We start from the raw sequence: 20084 nt of genomic DNA on the forward strand, positions 1-20084 counted from the left end.
GATCTTTGTGGTGTGTTTAAATGATGTCAAATAAGGTCGTTATGTGAGATATGTCAACTGGGCAGTTTTCTCCATTTACAAAGTATAAAATTGATGCCAATGTGAAATGTCGGAACTGTTCTGCGTTAAATAGGATTTGAACAACGTGGCTGGTGACGGGAACAGACGGCTTTCAAGTAAATGACTAAGTCCTATATGATGTGAAGAATCTTATTCAGGGATATGCTGCGTGTAAATGAAACTACGTCAAAGACGACAGTGGCTCGTTGTAGTTACTAAGTTGTTATTAAAGCATCCCTCTGAGGGACATCTTAGACACACACACACACACATTTATGTCTGAGAACTCCCTGGACGTGTGTTGCTGCAGTGTTGTTTGTGTTACACAGCCGTTACGCCGCCGTTCAAGTCGCTGAGCAAACCGAGTCACAATGTTAGTGCTGCTGATGTTTTTTAACCAGACTGCAGCATTCGGTCTGCATCATTCCTGCATTGACTCTTCACACACTCAGTGTGAAGTGTTATATATACTGAATATAAAACATGTTTAACAGTGACCATCAGTCTTTAAACCAGGTATTGTAGTCCTACGTGAAGACATTGCAGCGGCTTTACTGCCAGATTTCCCAAAAATACTGAAAAAAAGATGCTGAACTTGTACCTGAACTGCAGAAACATTATATCCACCAACAAAGTGAGAGGGAGAGAGTAAGAGCATAAAGTATCCACATCAGCATGTTAGTCACAGTCTTTGCTTTCACTCATCCATATTTTAACTCCTGTCCACTTCAGACCCTTGTTTTTCTCAGGATGGGTCATTCGGGGCTTTTTCAGTTTGGTATCATTGAGGATTTGATGCTGTAAACAATGTCTGGTTCCCAAAACGTTCTGGGAACGCTCCCTAGGTTGTCTCAGTTGTCAGTTTTCTAGACGTTCCCCTAACATTATTTCTCACAACCTTCATTCAACCTTTCCCTTTTGGTGACATTAACATGGGACATAGCATTTGGTACGTGTCTTACTGATTATACTGTTTGAACTCACTCACACTTGCAGTCATTGATGAATGGAGAGGCAAAGTTTTCAGTACAAACAAAATAAGACAAATAGACAAAATGAAAAGCCAATCGAGTCGAAAAAGGCTTTACTTATCAACAAATTTGCAATAAAAACAACAAAATAATCCCTCTGTGCTATAGCGGCGGCTATCTGCTCTGTGCTTTCTCTGCTGGCGTCTCATGTGTTGAAGTGTTAGGAGTTGTGTTATTGGGTGGGTGGTGATGGTGCAACACACCAGAACACCAAACCCAAAACATAAACACAGTCTGTGGCCTGCAAATGAAATGCATTTTGTGAACATCATGGCTGCACCACTGTTTCCTGATTGACTGATTTGAAATGTACAGGACACCAAATAAATATGTAAAACATGTTGTACTCACTTCAGATGCTTTTTAAATGCATTGAAGGTAGTGCATTCTCTTATTGCACCTGGAATGTTATTCCATATCGTTATTCCGAATGTTCCAAGAGGAAAGGAATTGGGCTTGATTGTTGCCAGTTCAAGTCCCAGGGAGGGCCGAGGGCTGGGGAAGCCCGTGAGCAAGGCACCCGATCCCCATTGCTCCCTGAGCGCAGAAAAGTGCTGCCCACCGCTCCTGTGTGTTCACTACTGCTGTGTAATAAGAATGGGTCAAAGGTCAAATTCACCACAATGTTTGCGATTCAGAGTTTTGGAGTTTGTCAGATTCTAAACGTTAGATAATTACTATTATTTTGACGGATGTCGAAGGTGAAGACTTGGCGAACAAGACGGACATCGACTCCAAGCCCGTGACTACTTCCGGTCCATTGATCTGTCACAAAAAAAAAACACGGCACAAAGAATAAATCAGGGAGTGCAAAGCGGTGTATTTTCAAACAATAATATACATTATTTTTGAATGATTTAATCAATATTTATTTGCTTCTTAAAAAGTGAAAATATTGACGCAAATCTAATTCCATAGGTTGGACTCTCTGGTGGGCCGCTTCTGGCCTGTGGGCCGCATGTTTGGCACCCCTGGTTTTAAAGCCTTTTTTAAACATAGATTCTATTGGTTTTAATGTAGTCATGCTCGCCGGTGACCAGTTAGTGAACCAGTATTCTGTGGTGATTTTATGATTGTGATTAAACACAACTCTTCCATATGTCACCTTTACAGGACGAGAGGACGAGGACGTGTGGAAGCTGCAGTGGTTTCTCAGAGCACAGCTGCAGGTTGTTGTTACCTTGATGGTGGCTGCTCAGAGGAGGAGGAGGAGGAGGAGGTAGGATGTGACACCGCCTTCCTCACACTGGTGGCGGTGACGCGTGGCATCGGGAGACGTTTGGACAGCCTGTGTGTGTGTGTGTGCGTGTGTGTGCATGTGTGTCATGAAAAACCCATTTGGCGAGCAACAAACAGCGCCAGAGATGTGATTCCGCTGGAGTTGTGGACACGCGCTTCAGTGGCTGCAACAGGAGAGGACGCACGGCCGCGCGGAGTCATCTGTTGATCGGGATCCACGGCTGGAGAATCTGGAGAATTCGAAGCGCATTGTTGTCATGAGCCGCCGCGCTCGCACTCACAGGTGAGACAGCGAGAGTCGTTCGCGCGGTGAAGGTGCATGTGTTCACACGAAAGCCCAGGGTTTTTTTTTTTTTTTGGTTTTTTTTAACCCCCCCGGTGATGCGGGTCTGGTGCATGTATGGAGCCGTTGGTATGCAGACGGAGACTTCAGCGGTTGCCATGGGCGACCCGCTGCAGCATCAGCGCCTGTCGCGGTGCGCTATTTTCCCAGTAATTGCAGGGTATAGGCCTTTATCCATCTATGGTGATATATATATATATACAGTATGTGTGTGTGTGTGTGTTTGCATAACATCGAGACCGTATCGATACAGATCAGCCTCCTCAGTTCGCTGCATATTTTACTGAATTTCTGCACGTGACAAAATAAAAATCCTTGACTACATACGGAATTAAAGAAATGATAAGGCACATATGGTGCATGTTAACAGTAATATGTATTATCCCTCTTGTGTGTTGTGTTGTCTGTATCAGTTTGTCTGTCTTTTTGCCTTTTTAATGTTGAAGCTGCTTTTATTATTATTTTTTTTATTGTTTTGCTCTCTCTTTTTTAAGATTAATGCCTGTGAAACGCTTTGTGCACTGTACTTCTGAAAGGTGCCTTATCAAATACATTTATAATAATAATTATTATGTCAGGTTAGTTTAACTTCATTGTCTACATTGTGGAAACTTGTCAGCTGCTCATCATAAAAAAGACAACATTCAACAACATCTATCTGTCTATCTATCTATCTGTCTGTCTGTCTGTCCCCTCAGTCCCACTTGTTGGTCACACCCTGACATCACTCCTGTTTTACATGTCAACACAACGATGTGGAAACGACAGGAAACCAGAAACCTAACAACAAACATGTGCCACACGTGTTGTTCTTATTAAAGGGGGTGAGTGTCAACCAGCAGCTGCCAAAGAGGAGGCCTGGTCCAACATGTAATGTAACATCATCAGTGTCAAGATGTGTGAGCTTTTAAAAGCAACATGGCACAGTTCATGGCTCCTCAGAAGCACAGTCTCATGTAGGTGCACTGGCGAAAAACACAGGGTTACTGCAGCGATGGTAGCTCAGCTTCACTGTGCATGGAAACACACACACACACACACACACACACACACAGTGTAATGGAGCTGATTGGCTTAATCTGCGATTCATTTTGCGAAACTCATTTGACAATGGTTTGAATTTGTTTGATTTTAGAACGCAGCCGTCTGTGTCTGTGTAAGTCTTGGGAAGTGCAGCGCGGCCACATGCTCGACACATGTTGTATTTATGATGCATTGTGCCTGAGTGACAGCTGCGTAGCTCGACCTGTAGGCGTGTTTTGCAGCTTTCTTTTGAGACTCTCTCCTCTCAGGAGTGCTGAACATTACAAAGAACGCTGACGGAGCTTTTCACACCTTCATATCTCTGCCTCCCAGATCCCGTTTGCCTCCGAAACACCCTCACTAAGTCATTTTTGACTTTGTCGTAAGCCTTCGACCATCGCTGAGGGCCTCGTCTTTCTTAGCTGCTTTCTTTCTTTGGGAGCAAATCTGCTTAAGAATTATCTGTCAAGTCTTGCACGTGCTCAAGTGAGTCGTCGTGTACATGCATTTCTCCTCCTTGTTCAAAGACTCACCTCACCCCAGAAAAAACAAGACACATTTCAACCCTCTATCCTAAAACTGCTGACACAGAATCACTTGGCCCAGGAGATGTGCCACACTATGTGGGGCCATATGTGTGTTTGTGTTGAACATGTGGTTCGTTACGACGTGCTATCACTTTTAATAAGGATCAGCAGCTTTGTGGGTGAGAAGGCCTGAGCGGAGCTGCTTAGCACAGCCGGTCACATGCCACGTGTTTGCCCACGGAGATCAACACCACTGCCCTCATCTCTCCTCAGCCCCAACCTTTGTAACTGGTTTCGCCGGCTTACCGTGGCTTTAGCATTTGTGCAGTAAATGTATGGCATGGCTGTTTGCGGGTCTGCAGCCTAAACCAGTCTATAAGAGCGGAGACCTTTAGTCGCGTTGGTGTGTTGTGCGGGGACTCTGCGTGGCCATGATGAAGCTGAGGTCCAGGAGTAGAGAGAGAAGGGAGAGGCGAGGGGAGGATGAGGTAGGAAAAAAGCCTTTTGATCACAGATGTCTGGCAGTATGTTTATCAAGCTTTTTATTTCAATGGTTTTTAGAATGTTTTATTTAAATGTTACGTTTAGATTTGTAGAGAGGATGAAAAGACTGGGTAGTTCTGGACTCATTCCCAAAGCTATCATGTAATATTTGTTGCAGGTGAAATTTGTGGAGAGTGAAATGATCCCAAAGTCAGGAAAATCTCCAGCAGACTCACGGAAAAGCGTCGGCATCCATGAGTTTGCAGCACTCGCCAGATCATCCTTAAATGGTAAGAAACTTTTACGAACGGTGTCATTTGAATTTGAGTCACAGCTTCTGACTTCTCTTGTCTCTGTGTCCTCAGGCATCTCACAGGCAGTGAGGGACCATGTGACAAAGCCCACCTCCCTGGCTCAGGGCCGGGTCGCTCACCTCATTGAATGGAAAGGTTGGCCCAAACCTGCAGACCGTCAACCTGCCACGCACTCCCACTTCAGCTCCTACTGCCATCTGACTGAAGGAGAGAAGGAGGCCCGCTTTGCTGCAGGTACTCGGCATACATACAGAAAATTGTCTTTTGAAACATAAAAAAACTTTATAATTGATCTCATTACATATATTGACATTATATCACATTATAATTCCTCATAAAAAAATAATAATAATAATTATGTTATTATAATAACAATAATCATATTATTATAAACAGGCGTGTAGAGTTGCATGAAAAAAATGATATATATAATTCCTCATTATGTTACTTCTCGTATTTAACCCTGACACCTTCATGGGGGAAAGGAAATGGGCTCATATAGTGAAAGGTTGCCGGTTCAATCCCGTGAAGGGCCAGGTGCAGATCAGTGCCGCACACTGCTCCTGTGTCTGCTGTGTGTGTGTGTGGGTTCACACTAGTGTGTAATAAGGACGGGTTAAATACAGAGGTCAAATTCACTCTCACTAATTGGTGTGTGTGTGCAAAAATGACTAATTCTAATTTACACACCCTTCTGCACATATGACATATTTCATGATTACCCAACTTATTTTTCTAAGTCACGCTGCGAAATGGAAATAAGAAAACGTACACGTTCGTCACACAAATTGAGAACCAGAGTGTATATATGTATAAATATTACTAAACTAGCACCTGTTTTGGTCGTGATATACATGTTTAAAAGATCGGATTGATGATCTTGAGTGACCTTCACCGTCCCTCAGTCCAGCACGTGTTACCATTCACTTTTTTACATTTTTCAAACACTATGTTGTGAGATAACTCTCCACTGTGAGCAGCTGGGCGTTTGCACACATACAGTATGTCGCTCGTTTGTCTCAGTGATCACGTCGCATCCTCTCACTTAGCTTTGGTTTAGCTCCGGCCTCATCTCCAGGTTGCCACCTTCTGTCGTGCACTTAATCCCCTAAAACTCCTGTATGTCAGGGGGTCGGCCCCGCCCACTCTGCTGTCTCCAGGGTGACGGCTTGCCTTGGCAGCAGATGGTGGTCTATTAGACAATCTTCCAAAACACTTCACTGCCCACCAATGGCACAGCAGCTCCTGTTGTTTTGCTGTGACTCATCCGCTCTGATGCCAGTGACATTGGTGTGGTTTGATCAAGAGAAACTGTGTGTGTGTGTGTGTGTGTGTGTGTGAGTTTGCTTGTATTTGTTACCACTTTAGAACCTTTTTTCTGGCAAAAACACAGACCTTTCCGCCGTCAGTCTTTCTTAAAGACCAGAAACATTGTGACATGGGCCCTCATTTCATGAAGCTGCATCTTCCAAGTGTGCACTCATCGTCCGGATGTTGTTTTGTGTATGTACCTTAAACTGTCCAATGACCCTTGACTGATTGCGCCCTCCCAACAGGTGGAGGTTAATTAGTGTGATTACCAGCACATGTGTCAAATAGGAGTGACCTACATTATAAGTGAGCGCCAATGTCACAGTGTTTGTGCTCTTGAAAAAGGCCTGAAGACCAAAACATCCTCACATCAGTAAAAATGTGTGCAGATGGAGCAGGAGTGTGCAGTAACATTGGTGTGTGTTACCTTTTTTTACACAACACTGACTTTGTCAAAAACAGACAGATAAAAATGTGAAATCTGATACAATCCAAATATATAAAGTATATATCGCGTGCTTCACTATGTGCAGACTGTAAAAATGTAAATAATAAACAGTAAAACCATTTTAGCTGAGTCATGTTTGGGCTGTGTATTTCTTCATTTTGGGAGAACAATATTTGTTACACATGGAGAATTATGTCTTTGAAATGACACAAATATGTTGTTAACAGCTTCATATGTTCATTAATGGTCTAAAATGACTTTATCGGACTGATATCGGTATCGGTAGATACTGCAGTTTTTGGTATCGGTATCGGACACAAAAAGGTGTTATCGGGACATCCCTAGTCCTAATAGAGACCAAAACCTGGTCCAAAAGAGAGAGAATCTCTCACTTTCTGAGGAACGGGTGGATTTGAATTGTGGTTAGGTTAACATTAGAGTTAGGCATTAATTGGTTTTGGTTAAGGTTAGGGATAATGCATTGGTATAGGCTGTCAAAAATGAATGGAAGTCAATGCATGTCCAAGGATTGCTGCACCAGCCTTTATTGCCGCACCACAACAATTTGTTTCTAACAGTGATTGATGTGATAATGGACGAAAATCGACAAGTTCTGCGGGAAAAAAAAAGAGTCAATAGTGAAACAATAGACGTATAAATCAACATGGCAGTGTTACTCCAGCCTTGTGTATACTAGCTATTGATAAATCATACAAACGTAACCGCTGGGACAGTCTCACTCTGTTTGACACGTCGGCCATTCAATGACTGTCATCTTCTCTAATGAGTCATATGACAAATCTTAGTCATCGGCAGGGAATCAGCCAGATACAAATGTAAAATATATATATATATATATATATATATATATATATATATATACCCTGTTGCTTTTCCATGCTTTTTTGTTTTAAATGATTAAATACAGTTTAAAGGGAAAAGAGGTTAATAACAGGAGGTTGCGGGGTCATTTGTTTCAGTTTAAGCCATTAGAAATGTTTTTGTGATGTTAACACAAGGAATTATGAAAGGACATCTGACGGTGAAACTGCAGATTGTAAGAAACAGAAAGCTCCTCTGTTTCTACGAGCTGAGGTGTGTGGAATTAGGCAGAAATGACTACATTAATTGGCCCTGTGTTCCTGTTAGGTGTGGCCGAGCAGTTTGCCATCGCTGAGGCCAAGCTGCGTGCTTGGGCGTCTATGGATGATGACGAGGAGGAAGACTCCAATGATGAAGACTCTCACAACAACGGACAGGCTCACGCCTTCTCCTATCAGAACTCAGGTATCCACACACACACACACACACCCACCCATTTGGTTCATTTCACCTCATTTCACTCATCGTCGTCTTCAATGTGTGTCATCACTGACAAAACGCCTTGTCTTCCTCTCCCTCCCCCCAAACTCCATTCATCCCCAGGTGTTCTGACTCTTTGCTCCTCCCTCAGACACCACAACGTCCAATCGTATCGCGGCACAGCCATGTCAGTCTGAGGCTGATGGCAGTGAGGCGCCACACTCCGACGGCCCCCTGGGCCCGAGCATAAGCAGCAGCAGCAGCAGCAGCAGCAGCGGCGGCAGCGGCTGCAGCAGCGGCAGTTGTGTCTCTGAATCTCTTAGTGACCCACATTCCTCCCAGGCCAGTTCACCCACTATACCCAGCGAATACATGAGTCCATTCCTGGAGGAAGAGGTGAGGCTGAGCGGTGACGGGGAGCAGTCGGCTCCTTTACAGGGGCAACGCAACGAGGTCAACGTCCACCACAAGCCTGAATGGAGGCCTCCGTGCAGCAGGAGTAGCAGGTTTGACTCCTGCTACTCCACCTCTCATTCAGAGTCTCCTGGAGAGGAGGACGAGGAGGATGAGGATGAGGAAGGCAGCGTGTTTCAGGAGGTCCGGTTGTGGCACTGCAGGAGCTTCTTCTCCGACCACACTTCTTCCGGAGTGGCCTCATTCGACGAGGAGGGGGAGGAGAGGGATGAGGTGGAGGAGAAGAAGGAAGAAAAAGAGTATTTGGTGTGATGTGTTTTATGTCTCTTTGGGTGTTGATTCTGGATATGACGTCATCTATCCTGCTTTCAGTGTAAACCCCTCTCCAGCTCCTTTCCTTCATCTAGTCATGCCTCCTCCACTCACTGCCTTCTGTCTCAGCCTCCAGGGCCTTTCATGCACTGATCTCGCTCCACTGTCTATTGCTGCTGTGCACATTACATATATTAGGTGAGGTCAAACAGAATGTAAATCTGTTGTTGAAAATGAGTTTTGTAAACATTCGTGTGGTGTGTTGCTAATGCATTGGTTTTCTATAGATATTTTGTAGTGTTGTTTTACTCTGGGTCATGCCGTGTCACGTGGGTCGGGTTATGTTTGATACTAAATGTCCCTTTTTTTTTTTCTTTTTTTTTTTTTACAGAAATGTCTGTCATTTATATTTCGCACAAACACAAACTAAACATGAATCGTGTGAAACGGTCTCTCAATCTCGTTTCTTAAAAGGTCTCTTTAATTTATTCATTCGCTCATGTACAAAATCAATTTCATGTCCTCTCAAAAATAACAATGGCTGTTGGATTTCAAATGCATAATAATTGTCCTCTGTACAGAGCATGTGCGTAAATCTCATCCAGGTATTTCCATATGTACAAAGCATATACAGGCCAGTGCCATATAAAGGGAGATACTACAGACTTATTGCTCAACTAAATACGCAGCAAATTAGTTTATACACTCTACATTTAACCCAATACGTTATATGACGAGCACTAATTCACATTCTATTTGCAAACAAAAGAGTGAAGACGGGAATAAATCATTGCACATAATGTGTCACAAGGAAATAAATGAGCTTGAGTAAAACCAAAATACAATTTGAAAGTCGTAACAAGGTCTCTCTCTCTCTCTCTCACACACACACACACACACAGCTCTACAACAGTCTTTTGGACTGTGGGCTATCGCTGTGCTTCACAGCCGTTACTTTTCCTCGATGTTGCATTCAGGGGCCAGTCTGAATTAAATGTCTTCTGTCGTACAGATATATATCTACAGGCTGCACGTGTGATTGTGGCGTTTGTGTGCGTGTGTATACACTCATCGGCCAATATCTTAGGTACGCATCTTCAACTACTTGTTCATGCAAATATCTATCTAATCATCTTTATTAGAAAATAAAAAAAAACATCAATTAAAACTAACATCATGTGCTATTGAAGAAGATACTAGAAACTAGTGATTGAGACCATTAACTCCTCAATAAAATGTTAACTTTCTTTATAAATCGACTTGGAAGTAGGCTCATTTTCTCATTCTTTTTATTTTTTTTTGCAACCAACAGTCGCCCTCTAGTGTCTATCGAGTATATTTCCTGATTGGCTTCAGGAGGAACCTTAAGGACTTTTTTTTATACATGGTCTATGGTGCCATTTCTGCCACATTATTAGGTGTTTAGTGTACCTAATAAAGTGGCTGGTGAGTGTATATACTGTGTGTGTGTTTGTGTGTGTGTGTGTGCTCTATATAACAGCCAGTGTCTGTCTTCTGGAGTTCAAGAGTTGCTCTTTTTTTTTTTAATTCTAGAAACATCAAAAACACAGTAAAAATCACACAGCAGATGATGCAGAGGCAGTGGCTGTCTACATTACCCTTATTGAATTTACCCCTATATAAAGCCATTGTGCATTAAATAAATCTCATGGTAATTACAATGTGCTTCACTGTTGATTGTAGCCCTGTACTAAGCCTGGTGAACCTTTGGAAGCTGCCTTTGTCGTCGTGTGTGTACATCCCAGCTGATCGTGGAGTTTTTGTGGGGGCCGATATAGAAATCTCTGTTTGACAGTAAAAAAAATAAATATACTGCTGTAGATGCTGTGACACGTCTACAGAGTGCTGTAAATAATGGAGTCTGAACAAACTAATGAGGATGCTGTTGCCATTAAATCACATTTTACTGCATTTAAACTGAGTAATCTCCTCTAATCAACACTGGTTTATTATTAGCCTCTGGTTCTGTGTCAATGAGCCTCTGGTGGATAAGTGCTAATAGTGGAGATAGTTGTTTAAATTCAAAGCATCGTGTGCTCATTAGTGTGGTTTCCTGCGTGTGTTTGGTCTAATGTGCTTTCTTCTACTTTTCTTTCACCGCCCTTCAGACTCATTTCTGGCATCATGTTTTAAAGATTGTTGTTGTTTTTTTTTTTTGGCAAATGATCTTCTGAAGTATGGATGTCACACACACACATGCACACACACACACACACACACAAACCTGGGCATATTCTATATTTTTATTGTCATCAAATCCCATGAAAACATCAAACTAGTATTTTCAACACTTTAAACGGCCAATTAAATGTTAAACGCCCAGTGTTTAGCACTCATTGCTGTTGAGTTTGTTGCACGTCAAACCTTTTCTGAAAACAAACATCTAACATCATATATTTCTAGGGCAGCATGTGGCCTAGTGGACGGGAACTGGGCTTGTAACCAGAGGGCTGCCCGTTCAAATCACAGGACAGGTCAGAGACTGAAGTACCCTTGAGCAAGGCACCAAACCACCACTGTTTCCCCAGACACAGATATGTACTGCTCACTAACTTGTATGTGTCCTTTACTGGCGTGTAATAAGGATGGGTTAAATGTATAAGTAACATTCATTATCAGTGGTTAGTGTGTGTGCGCGAATAACACACTGTTGCATTTGGTCTTTTCACAAGATTTGTTGACAAAAATAAAATAAATATAGAATTCAATCAGATTTATCCATAAAACAGGCATCTGCACACACACACACTCACTCACTCACTCACTCATCTAGGCTGGACTTGAAGGTGAGTGTGTCCTCTACAAATGTAAGAAACGTCAACATTCATGAGACGTCGAGACGGTTCCGATCATTCTGCCTGATCCTGCTTGTGGGGGGGACAACTCCCTTCCTCGGCTTCTGATTGGTCCTTGTTTGGAGGTGGAATGCCCTGCTGTTGCTCTGTTTCGTCCGGCTCGGGGGTTTGGGTGGTGGGGTCATAGTCACAGGTCAGCTCTGACTCCTCAGTGTGGGAGGGGCTGCAGTCAAACGTAAACTCTGATTGGTCCTCGGTGAACGACGGACTCTCCTGCAGCACCAGCTCCGATGAATGATTTGTGATGTCATCGGCGCTGGTTTCAAACTGCAAACTAGTCTGGTCTGAGAAGTTGACGGGGATCTCCTTGTATGAGAGATCGGCCGGGTCCTCCACATTAGGAGGGTTTGGTTCCCGGGGCAATGAGAGCCCCCTGTGGCGGATGCACAGCTTGTGTAATTCAGTCACCTCGGATACGCTTGTGCTGTTCCCACTGTCTCGGAAACTGGCCAGCGGAGGGCGCACTTTCACTCCAGTCACGATGACTGAGCCCTCAATGGCCTTACGCAACTGGAGAACCAATAGCCAGCAGGGAGACCGAGGAATAAGAGGAGAGAGAGAAGGAGCAGGTTTAATGTTCATTCACAGAAAACATTCTCTGTAAGATTTCTACACCTGAAGGAGACACACACCTCTTTGAGAGAGACCACTCCCACCAGACGTCCCATGCTGGTCACATAGGCGTGATCCAGACCCAGCAGAGAGAAGATGGTGTGAGTCTGCAGAGGAGGAGACATAGTTCCCACAGCTTCAGGCAAGTGAAATTCAAGTCATTTAAAGACTTTCTAAAAGCCATTTTAAAACAAATGTAAGACCAATTTCACAAAAATGGGGAAAACAAAGTTTTTCATATCTCCTCTTCTGATCTGTGTAGTGTTACTGAGAGAGTTACTAATTATTTTTAGATTTTCAGTTACATAAAAAGAAAATATTAATGAATTCAGTGCTTTCAATGGTTTTTGTTTAAGGATTAGCTGGAACCCTGAGAAGAGCCAGCAAGCAACTCACAGTGCGTTCACTGCTTCTTTTACCTTGTGAAGAGACGTTTGCTCCACCAACTGGAAAGGCGCTGGATCAATCTTGCAGTTTTTGAAATCCACCGGCTCATCGAGCTGCTGCTCCACCCACTCCGCTATCTGACATCAGAAGACATCGAAAACTTCTGAACTGTTTTTTTGCCACTTCATTAGTTACACAGGACACCATTAAGGGGCATCTTCTCAAAGGTTCAGTGTGTGCATTTATAGATGGTCTCCTGCATCCCTTCACTGTAATAAGTGATTATTTAAGCTACTGTGGTGAGTTGTCTCTGACCTCTGGCATCAATAAGATATTTTCACCCAGATAACTGCTGCTCACTGGATGTGTTCTCCTTTTCAGACCATTCTCTGTATGGATGCATGTGAAAACGTAAGTGTCTGTCAAAATCACTTCAATCTCCTTTCTTCCTAGTTCTGGTGCTTGGTTTAACCTTCAGCAGCTCATCTTGAACATATCTACATGTAGTTGCTCCCATGCGGTTTACTGTATGATATTTGCATTAATAAGCAGTTGGACAGGTGTACTCAATAAAGTGGCCGACGAGTGTTTTTCTCTCACCTCTGACGGAGTCATGCAATCTTCCACTTCCACAGTAGAGTCCTAAAAGCAAAACAAATGAGTAAGACATGTGCTCACACACAGTGAGACTGACTGCACACAGTTATAAATACAAAGGGTAAACACATTACAGAGGGAGCGATGAAGGGATGACCAGTTTGTGTTTGTGCAGAATGTAAAATACACAACTGCAAACAGATGACACACTGAACCGCACATCTACTGTTTTTATATCCTCTTATGTAAACTTAAAGGAACGGGTATGTGTGTACGACTCACCCACTTTAAAATAAAACACACAAAACGACTTGACACACGGTCACACAGCAGCGCCGAGTGAAGCATTTGCTCTGACACTAATGATATAACATTTATCCTTTTCAAAAAAACTTCCACCTCCCTCCCCCTCCCTCACAAACACACATTCTCTCACTCTCTCTGCATAGCCACTCTAATGCTTTGGTTGGTGCGCCGCAAAACATTTTGGTCTCGCACTCACTACGTGTGTGTTGCAAGGCAACGGTTACTAAGCAACAGTTTCTAGGCGGCAGACAGTCTTACCGCCATGGAGATCCTCACTCTTTTGGGCTTGGGCTTTCTTTTTTCAGGAGGAGCCGGCCCAGCCGGGCTCTTCCACCCGGGAAAAGAAGGCATCAACACAGCACAACATTAACACAACATCAGTGAAACGGGACAGTTTTATTCTGATGCCACTGCAGCAATGGATCCCACTCTGACTTTACACGGAGGAGTGAGCACAACGTTGCTGAACGGGCATAATAATTACACCACAGATGACGGTGAGAGACCCCAATGTTAATATAACATTGGATGACAGATGCCCTGCCAGAATTAAGGCTTTTAAACATCAGATATTTATATTTTTCTTGCTTGAAAATGTCCCCTTAAATGTCCCTAATGGAATTTATTCAACAGTATGATTTCACAACCTGCAGCTGCAGATCACATCTTGTACAGTATGTAAAAGTACTTTTACCCTCCCCCAACCTTGTTTGTCGTTGAGCAGCATAATTGAAATAATGAGGAACCTCCAGAAAACCTCTGGAGGGGGAGGTATCTGACCCAAGGAAGACATTTTGTCATTGATACAAATACAGGTTCAGGATTTTTAAAATCACTTGTAAACCTGTAATGCGTGGTCGGAGGATTTTCGACATTCGTCATAACTAACCACGAACATCTAAAAGTACATCATATAGATCTATGTTACTGTGTAGTTTGGCTGATCCAACACTGTGGGAAACAGAGCAGCCACACAGTGGAGGTTTGCACTCGCTAAAGTGCCGTTTTAGAACGTGTTTGCTTGCAACATGTGTCCCACACGTGTCTCAGATTGAACCAGAAATGCTTAAATAAAGGATGTTAAAAAACATTTTCCTGGCAGGGGAATGCATTTTGCACGGAAGGGGCGAATCCTTGACCCCAGCAGGAGATTTCTCAGGAAAAACCCTGCTACCTGTGGGTGGATCCTGCCCATCAGCAGGAGGAGGTGGAGGTGGAGGTGGTGGTGGCATGAACTGTACATGGACTCAGACACAGCACACACAGAGATGTCCCACTCTTACAGCAAACTTGCACTCATGCATTTTTTTCCTTCTTCATATCCTTCATATATATTTTTCTGGCTCTAGTTCTCACCTCCAGCAGCTCCTTGTCTTGGTCAGCACAGGACAGGGTCTGAGAGCCTCGGAGAGAAAATAACAAACGTTTCTTTGGGGGGAATATCTGCATTTGTGCTGGGACTGTTTCATTATGTGCATCTTAAAACTGTGGTGCGTAACTTTAAACATAAGTCTAGTCTGACATTATTACTTGGCAGAGCCCATTTTCACATGAAGGACGCATCATACAAATGATGTTTCATCATTTAAAAGACCAAACAGAGGCAGAATAATTGCAACAAAAACAACGACGAGTACCAATTACGCACTGCAGCTTTAAATCTGAGCGTTCGCCAATACAATATGCGTGTGAGGTATACGTACTATTTGGTGTCTCTGCATCACTGATGGCAGACACAGTTTTCAAGGCAGATTTCAGAGGCAGCTGGACGTTGGACGCCACCGTGCTGAACAAAGAAGACTCCTCTGTGGAGATCTAAATGAAAAATATATTAAAAGAAGAAGCCACAATCACACACACACACACACACACACACACACACACACACACGGAGGAGACAAGTGCAGGCACATGCACACAAACAGCACAGCACAGGTGAGGGCACAGACGACACAAACACAGCAGACATGTGTTCATACGAAAGTGTCAAGAAAGAACATTTGTTCAGTTTATAAACACTTACCACACCAGCTGCCCATAAACTCCCATCTGTGCCTTTACCTACTGCTACATGCTTCACACACGCTGTGCCTATTCCACTTTTAGTCTCAATCTCTTTTTCACTCAACCCACGCCCCCCGACGCCTCACACCTGTTGGGTGCTCACCAGGAAGCGAACCCCTTGGCGAGCGCTGGCCGAGGCGTTGGCCTGGCTGTGGGCGCAGGACGAGCTGGGCGTGCTATCGCTTGTCAGGCTGGGCAGGAGATCGTGTGTGCCGTTGTCCTGGGTCAGGTGGTGGAGGAACTCCAGCCTCCGCTGGCGTCCCAGCTGCAGAGAGAGCAGAGACTGGAGCTGCAGTCGCTCGATGGAGCCCAGCAGGATCATGGAGTCTGACGGAGAAGAAGAGGAGAAAGGGTTTATGGCTGAGAAATGCAAATTAGAAAACAGACAGAAATGATAGAGGTAGAGAAAATAGAGGTAATGTAACATCCTGAGTCGTCTTGTGTTCTGTTTCCTGTTTTATTTTGAAATAATTACCATTGCCTCTCGTTTCAGAGTCTGCTTCCTGTAAAGTTTCCCTCCTCTGTAATTACCTGATGTGTTTCACCTGTTCATCGTTATGGTCCTGTGTCTGTTGTTAGTTTGTCTCATCTGCCAACCACTTAGCATCCTAACTCTTACTTAAGTTCAGTTACTAGTAGCCTTTTGACGTCTTTTCTATTTTTGTTGCCTTGTGTTTTTTGTTCAAGACTAGTAAAAGGTGTTTTTCCTCTTCAAACATCCAGTGTTTGTTCAGCCTGATAGGTAGGTCATGTTTTTTTTATTGCTACCAAAGCAATAGCTAAATCTAAAATCCATTGTTCCATTTTAAAATGGCTTCAAAATATAACAACAAAGCAACAAAACACAAACAGGTGGTACGTCACATCAGTGACTGCAGATATGATCTTGCAAGAAACATAATTTATATGATTATGAAGAGAAGCAGTTGCTCTAATGTGGTAAAACGATGTCTGACAGCAGTTATTTTTGTAGGATGGAACAAAAATGGAAAAAGGGCAAGAGAAATTGATGTAGTGATATTGTCCAGTCTTGTGTCCTTGAAGTCGGTTAGTTATTGGTGTGGGTTTAAACAAAAAAAATAATATTAAGATTCCATCCTCAAATAATACCAGGCACATTTAACTGATTTATTTGACATGACTTGTAATACAAGACTTGGGCGAAAGTACGCTGGCGATTTGCAAATATTATGAGAAATTGTCGGACAGCTCTTTTCATGACCACAGGCATGATAAGACCTGGCTGCAGGTGATTTGGCCTCATTCCAGCTCATGTCAAAGGTCGTGGATGAGGGTAAATCAAGTCCTTCCACACAAAAACAACTATGAAATAATTTCTTTAGTGACAATATTATCCTGTTGAAAGAGGAAATGGTGTCTCCTAGAGCACCATTCAGATTTCTCAGCACATACGTACCTCTGGATTCCACCAGTGCCAGTGTTTTGAGGTGACACGTCAGCAGAATCTCCTGCAGGTCCCGATAGGACGAGTGCAGGGTGATGTAGCGCACGTCTCTGACCATGATGTCCTCCACACGGGTATTGTACCTCCTGAGACATGCAGCAGGTGAGAAGACGGTGGTTAACTCACAAAAAAGAAGTATGCGAAGAGTGGGAAGAAAAGGAAAAAGGCCAGGGAAGTAGAAAGACAACAAAGGGAAGGACATAGACTGACAGTGAGACAAGGGACAAATCTGTCCCAACTGGACGCACTGACTGACTGACTCACTCGTGATGTCCCATTCCCAGCTCAGGCAGATAAGGGAGTTTCTGTATGCGGATGATGGAGTCGTACAGAGACGGCTGGAGAGACTGAGCCACAGCGTTGGCCAGAATGACGGCAATCATCACAGGGAGGATGTGGGAGATCTGACCGGTCAGCTCGAACACGATGACTGCTGTGGACACAGTGTGGGTGACCGCTCCAGCCAGCGCTGCTGCACCTGTGGAGGAGAGAAGTGAGTCAGTCTCTATATAAGTCTCTTTTACGATGGAGAAGAAATAAAAAGTAGGACAAATGTGACAAAAACAGAAATACTATATACAGTAACAATGTAAAGTAGAACTATTAATCGATGACTAAATTAATCGTCAACTATTTTGATCGATTAACCGATTTTATTTTTTTTTCATGATTAAAACAAGATTTTTGATCAATTTGAGAATCATGGAACCGAAATACTGCAACCTAATACCACAAAAACAATATATAATTTACTGTCAGTTGTATTTGATAAAACAATGAAGAAAAACAGGAAATGTATGTATCTTTTTTTTTTTTAATCACTTCTTGGCTTTAGCTTGTCACATTATTGCATTCAGTAGCTCTTTAATGTTCATCAAATTGAGGTTCAAAATGTCATAATCCTCTAAAGTTGAATCAGTTTTCATTAGTCTGTGTCCTTGTCATTTCATAAGCTTCAATGAAATGATGGAAATTGCTGCAGTTTTGCAGCAGCAACAATTTCAATCATGTTAAAAAGCAGTAAGAATTAAACATGATCAGGACATTAGATTTAAGTGTAGGATGGTTCAGAGTGACTCACCAACTACGGCATAACCACCAGGAACTATGGGATACACTCTGCCATCAGCATGTATGCCGTCGGGAAACATGGCTGCCATGATCTCACCGACAAGTCTGCCAAACGCTGCGCCTGTCCATCACACACACAGATACTGTTAGAGGTCGTATGAAGGTCTTTTTATAGACGCAGGGGGAAAAAAAGTAGATTTTATTCACCGATCAGGAAAACGGGCATGAAGGCCCCACATGGAACAGGCATGGTGGTGGCCACAGCAGACATCCAGAACTGTAACATGGAGATAATATGGTATATGTATGTTTTTTGAGATATGATAAAACATCAAAACTAGGGCTGTGCATCAAACTTCATTATTTTTAGTGATTTGACTGCATATTGAACTTCGCTATATTTGTTTTCAATCATTATCAAATTTGAAGTACCTGAGGAGTTAATTGCGTTAGAGTCAGTGAGCCAATAAGCACGCAGTATGCTGTTTGACCAACATCTAACAGTGCTTGTGATTGGCTCAACATTTTTTTTTACTCAGTAATGGTTGTGATTTAAAACGAAGTATAGCACTCCAAAAAAAAGCATACTTAAGTAAAATTTCAAATATTACTTTAAAAAAACCTACTCAATTACGGTAACGCAAGTAAATCTAATGCACTACTTTCCACCTCTGGTTAGGTCGTACGTTTATTGCTTAATGAATAAAGGTATGTTGAGAAAATCTAAAGAGCACAGAATAATCATGAGAGCAGAAAGTTGCCCCATGTTTGACTGCAAAACGACGACCAGGCCGGCTGGAACTAAAGAAATGTACAACAATGTGTGACGTAGTATTTCTGTTAAAACAGATTGAATACGATTGGTATTGGAAAAAGTATCCTTCAGGAATCTGTGTGAAAGTCCAGATGTCAATATCAAAACCACATTGAGCATTTTCTAACCAACACCTGATCAAATCATCACATACTACATGCGGTGAAAACCTACCTTCATGATGATGAAGAGGACGAGTGTGATGAAGACATTAACCTGGGGGTGTTTCCAGCCGTGGTGGTGACTGATGTAGTCGAACTCCTCGGCCACACCCTGACGGCACCACGTGCGGTTGTCGAACAGGGCGACCAGAGACTCTTGCTGCGTCAGCTGACCCATCCACACACACACAAAGAAAACTGTTATCCATCGCCTCTTGCGATTTGAAAATTCTAGTAGGCCATGTTGCATGTTGTTCAGCTCAAACTATTTTTGAATGATATTAAAGTAATTGATTAAACCACAGGATATTTTCAGTAAAGAACAAATAACAGCTACTGTTTCAAAACTATTTCAAAATTGGGCTTATGTTGCAGAAGGCCCACTGGGACCCCTGATTCATTGATTGTCTTTGATACTGGTTAAACAAAACAATGTGTTTTATTAAAAAAAACGATCACACAGATTTGTGTGATCTCGCCTAGGGCACCAAAACTTTTACCTCTTCAGCTACATCCATCCACTTTTTTTACTGCTTTCGAGGGTCGGGGGTTGGTTGGTTGGTTGGTGCTGTGCCAATCTCAGCTGACAAAGGGCGACAGAAAGGCCCTTGTTCCAACCAGAAGGCAGGATTGTTAACCACTACACCAACCGTGTGGCCCTCTTCAGCCACAGCTCTACATATTTCCAGTCACATTATTACCCTGATATAACTCAGTAGTTGTTGACGTGAATGGTGAGTCATTCCTAGTCATTGCCCCCTGCTTCAAGTGCTATTTTCTTCTGTCTAATTCCAGGAACCTTATGTAAATAAGCATGACTTTGAAAAGAGGGAAACTCAACTATGGTTCAGTTTTATAGTTTGTGCTGTTTTTTTGTGTTTTGAGAATCTGAAAGGCTGAAATGGAACTATGGTGTGTGTGTGA

General features: G+C 43.0%; 2 protein-coding genes across 9 annotated transcripts in view; one reads left to right on the top strand and one right to left on the bottom strand.

Moving 5' to 3' along the window:
• The first annotated feature begins 2212 nt into the window (after positions 1–2212).
• fam131aa (family with sequence similarity 131 member Aa) lies at positions 2213–9254 on the top strand. 2 transcript variants are annotated; one of them, XM_058630500.1, is made up of 6 exons: positions 2213–2613; positions 3372–3497; positions 4885–4996; positions 5072–5254; positions 7929–8066; positions 8233–9254. In XM_058630500.1, exons 3-6 carry the CDS (start codon positions 4906–4908, stop codon positions 8805–8807), a joined length of 987 nt encoding a protein of 328 aa, XP_058486483.1. In that variant the 5' UTR covers positions 2213–2613; positions 3372–3497; positions 4885–4905; the 3' UTR covers positions 8808–9254. The 2 variants fall into 2 exon arrangements, with proteins under 2 accessions (XP_058486483.1, XP_058486478.1); XM_058630495.1 differs by lacking the exon at positions 3372–3497 and having other exon boundaries at positions 2215–2613.
• A 5-nt stretch (positions 9255–9259) lies between these two features.
• clcn2a (chloride channel, voltage-sensitive 2a) overlaps positions 9260–20084 on the bottom strand; it is a 46029-nt gene continuing 35204 nt past the window's right edge. For 5 of the 7 annotated variants that reach the window (XM_058630479.1, XM_058630469.1, XM_058630452.1 and 2 more), the window contains exons 13-25: positions 19174–19329; positions 18393–18462; positions 18196–18306; positions 17379–17592; positions 17067–17200; positions 15738–15976; positions 15289–15400; positions 14942–14988; positions 13844–13912; positions 13283–13324; positions 12715–12819; positions 12316–12402; positions 9260–12193 (exon numbers count right to left, since the gene is read on the bottom strand). In XM_058630479.1, the coding sequence (XP_058486462.1) occupies positions 11678–12193; positions 12316–12402; positions 12715–12819; positions 13283–13324; positions 13844–13912; positions 14942–14988; positions 15289–15400; positions 15738–15976; positions 17067–17200; positions 17379–17592; positions 18196–18306; positions 18393–18462; positions 19174–19329 (1902 nt within the window). In that variant the 3' untranslated portion in view covers positions 9260–11677. The remainder of the gene's footprint in view (positions 12194–12315; positions 12403–12714; positions 12820–13282; positions 13325–13843; positions 13913–14941; positions 14989–15288; positions 15401–15737; positions 15977–17066; positions 17201–17378; positions 17593–18195; positions 18307–18392; positions 18463–19173; positions 19330–20084) is intronic. The other 2 variants (XM_058630453.1, XM_058630484.1) reach the window with 2 other exon arrangements.

This window comes from Solea solea, chromosome 1 (assembly GCF_958295425.1).
Source record: "Solea solea chromosome 1, fSolSol10.1, whole genome shotgun sequence".
Taxonomy (NCBI): domain Eukaryota; kingdom Metazoa; phylum Chordata; class Actinopteri; order Pleuronectiformes; family Soleidae; genus Solea; species Solea solea.

Excerpts from the sequence above, each read along its gene's own strand:
- fam131aa (XM_058630500.1), top strand. The coding sequence starts at position 4,906 with ATGATCCCAAAGTCAGGAAAATCTCCAGCAGACTCACGGAAAAGCGTC. Across the intron at positions 5,255-7,928 it reads GGAGGCCCGCTTTGCTGCAG|GTGTGGCCGAGCAGTTTGCC; the intron begins GTACTCGGCATA and ends TGTTCCTGTTAG. Across the intron at positions 8,067-8,232 it reads CTTCTCCTATCAGAACTCAG|ACACCACAACGTCCAATCGT; the intron begins GTATCCACACAC and ends CTCCTCCCTCAG.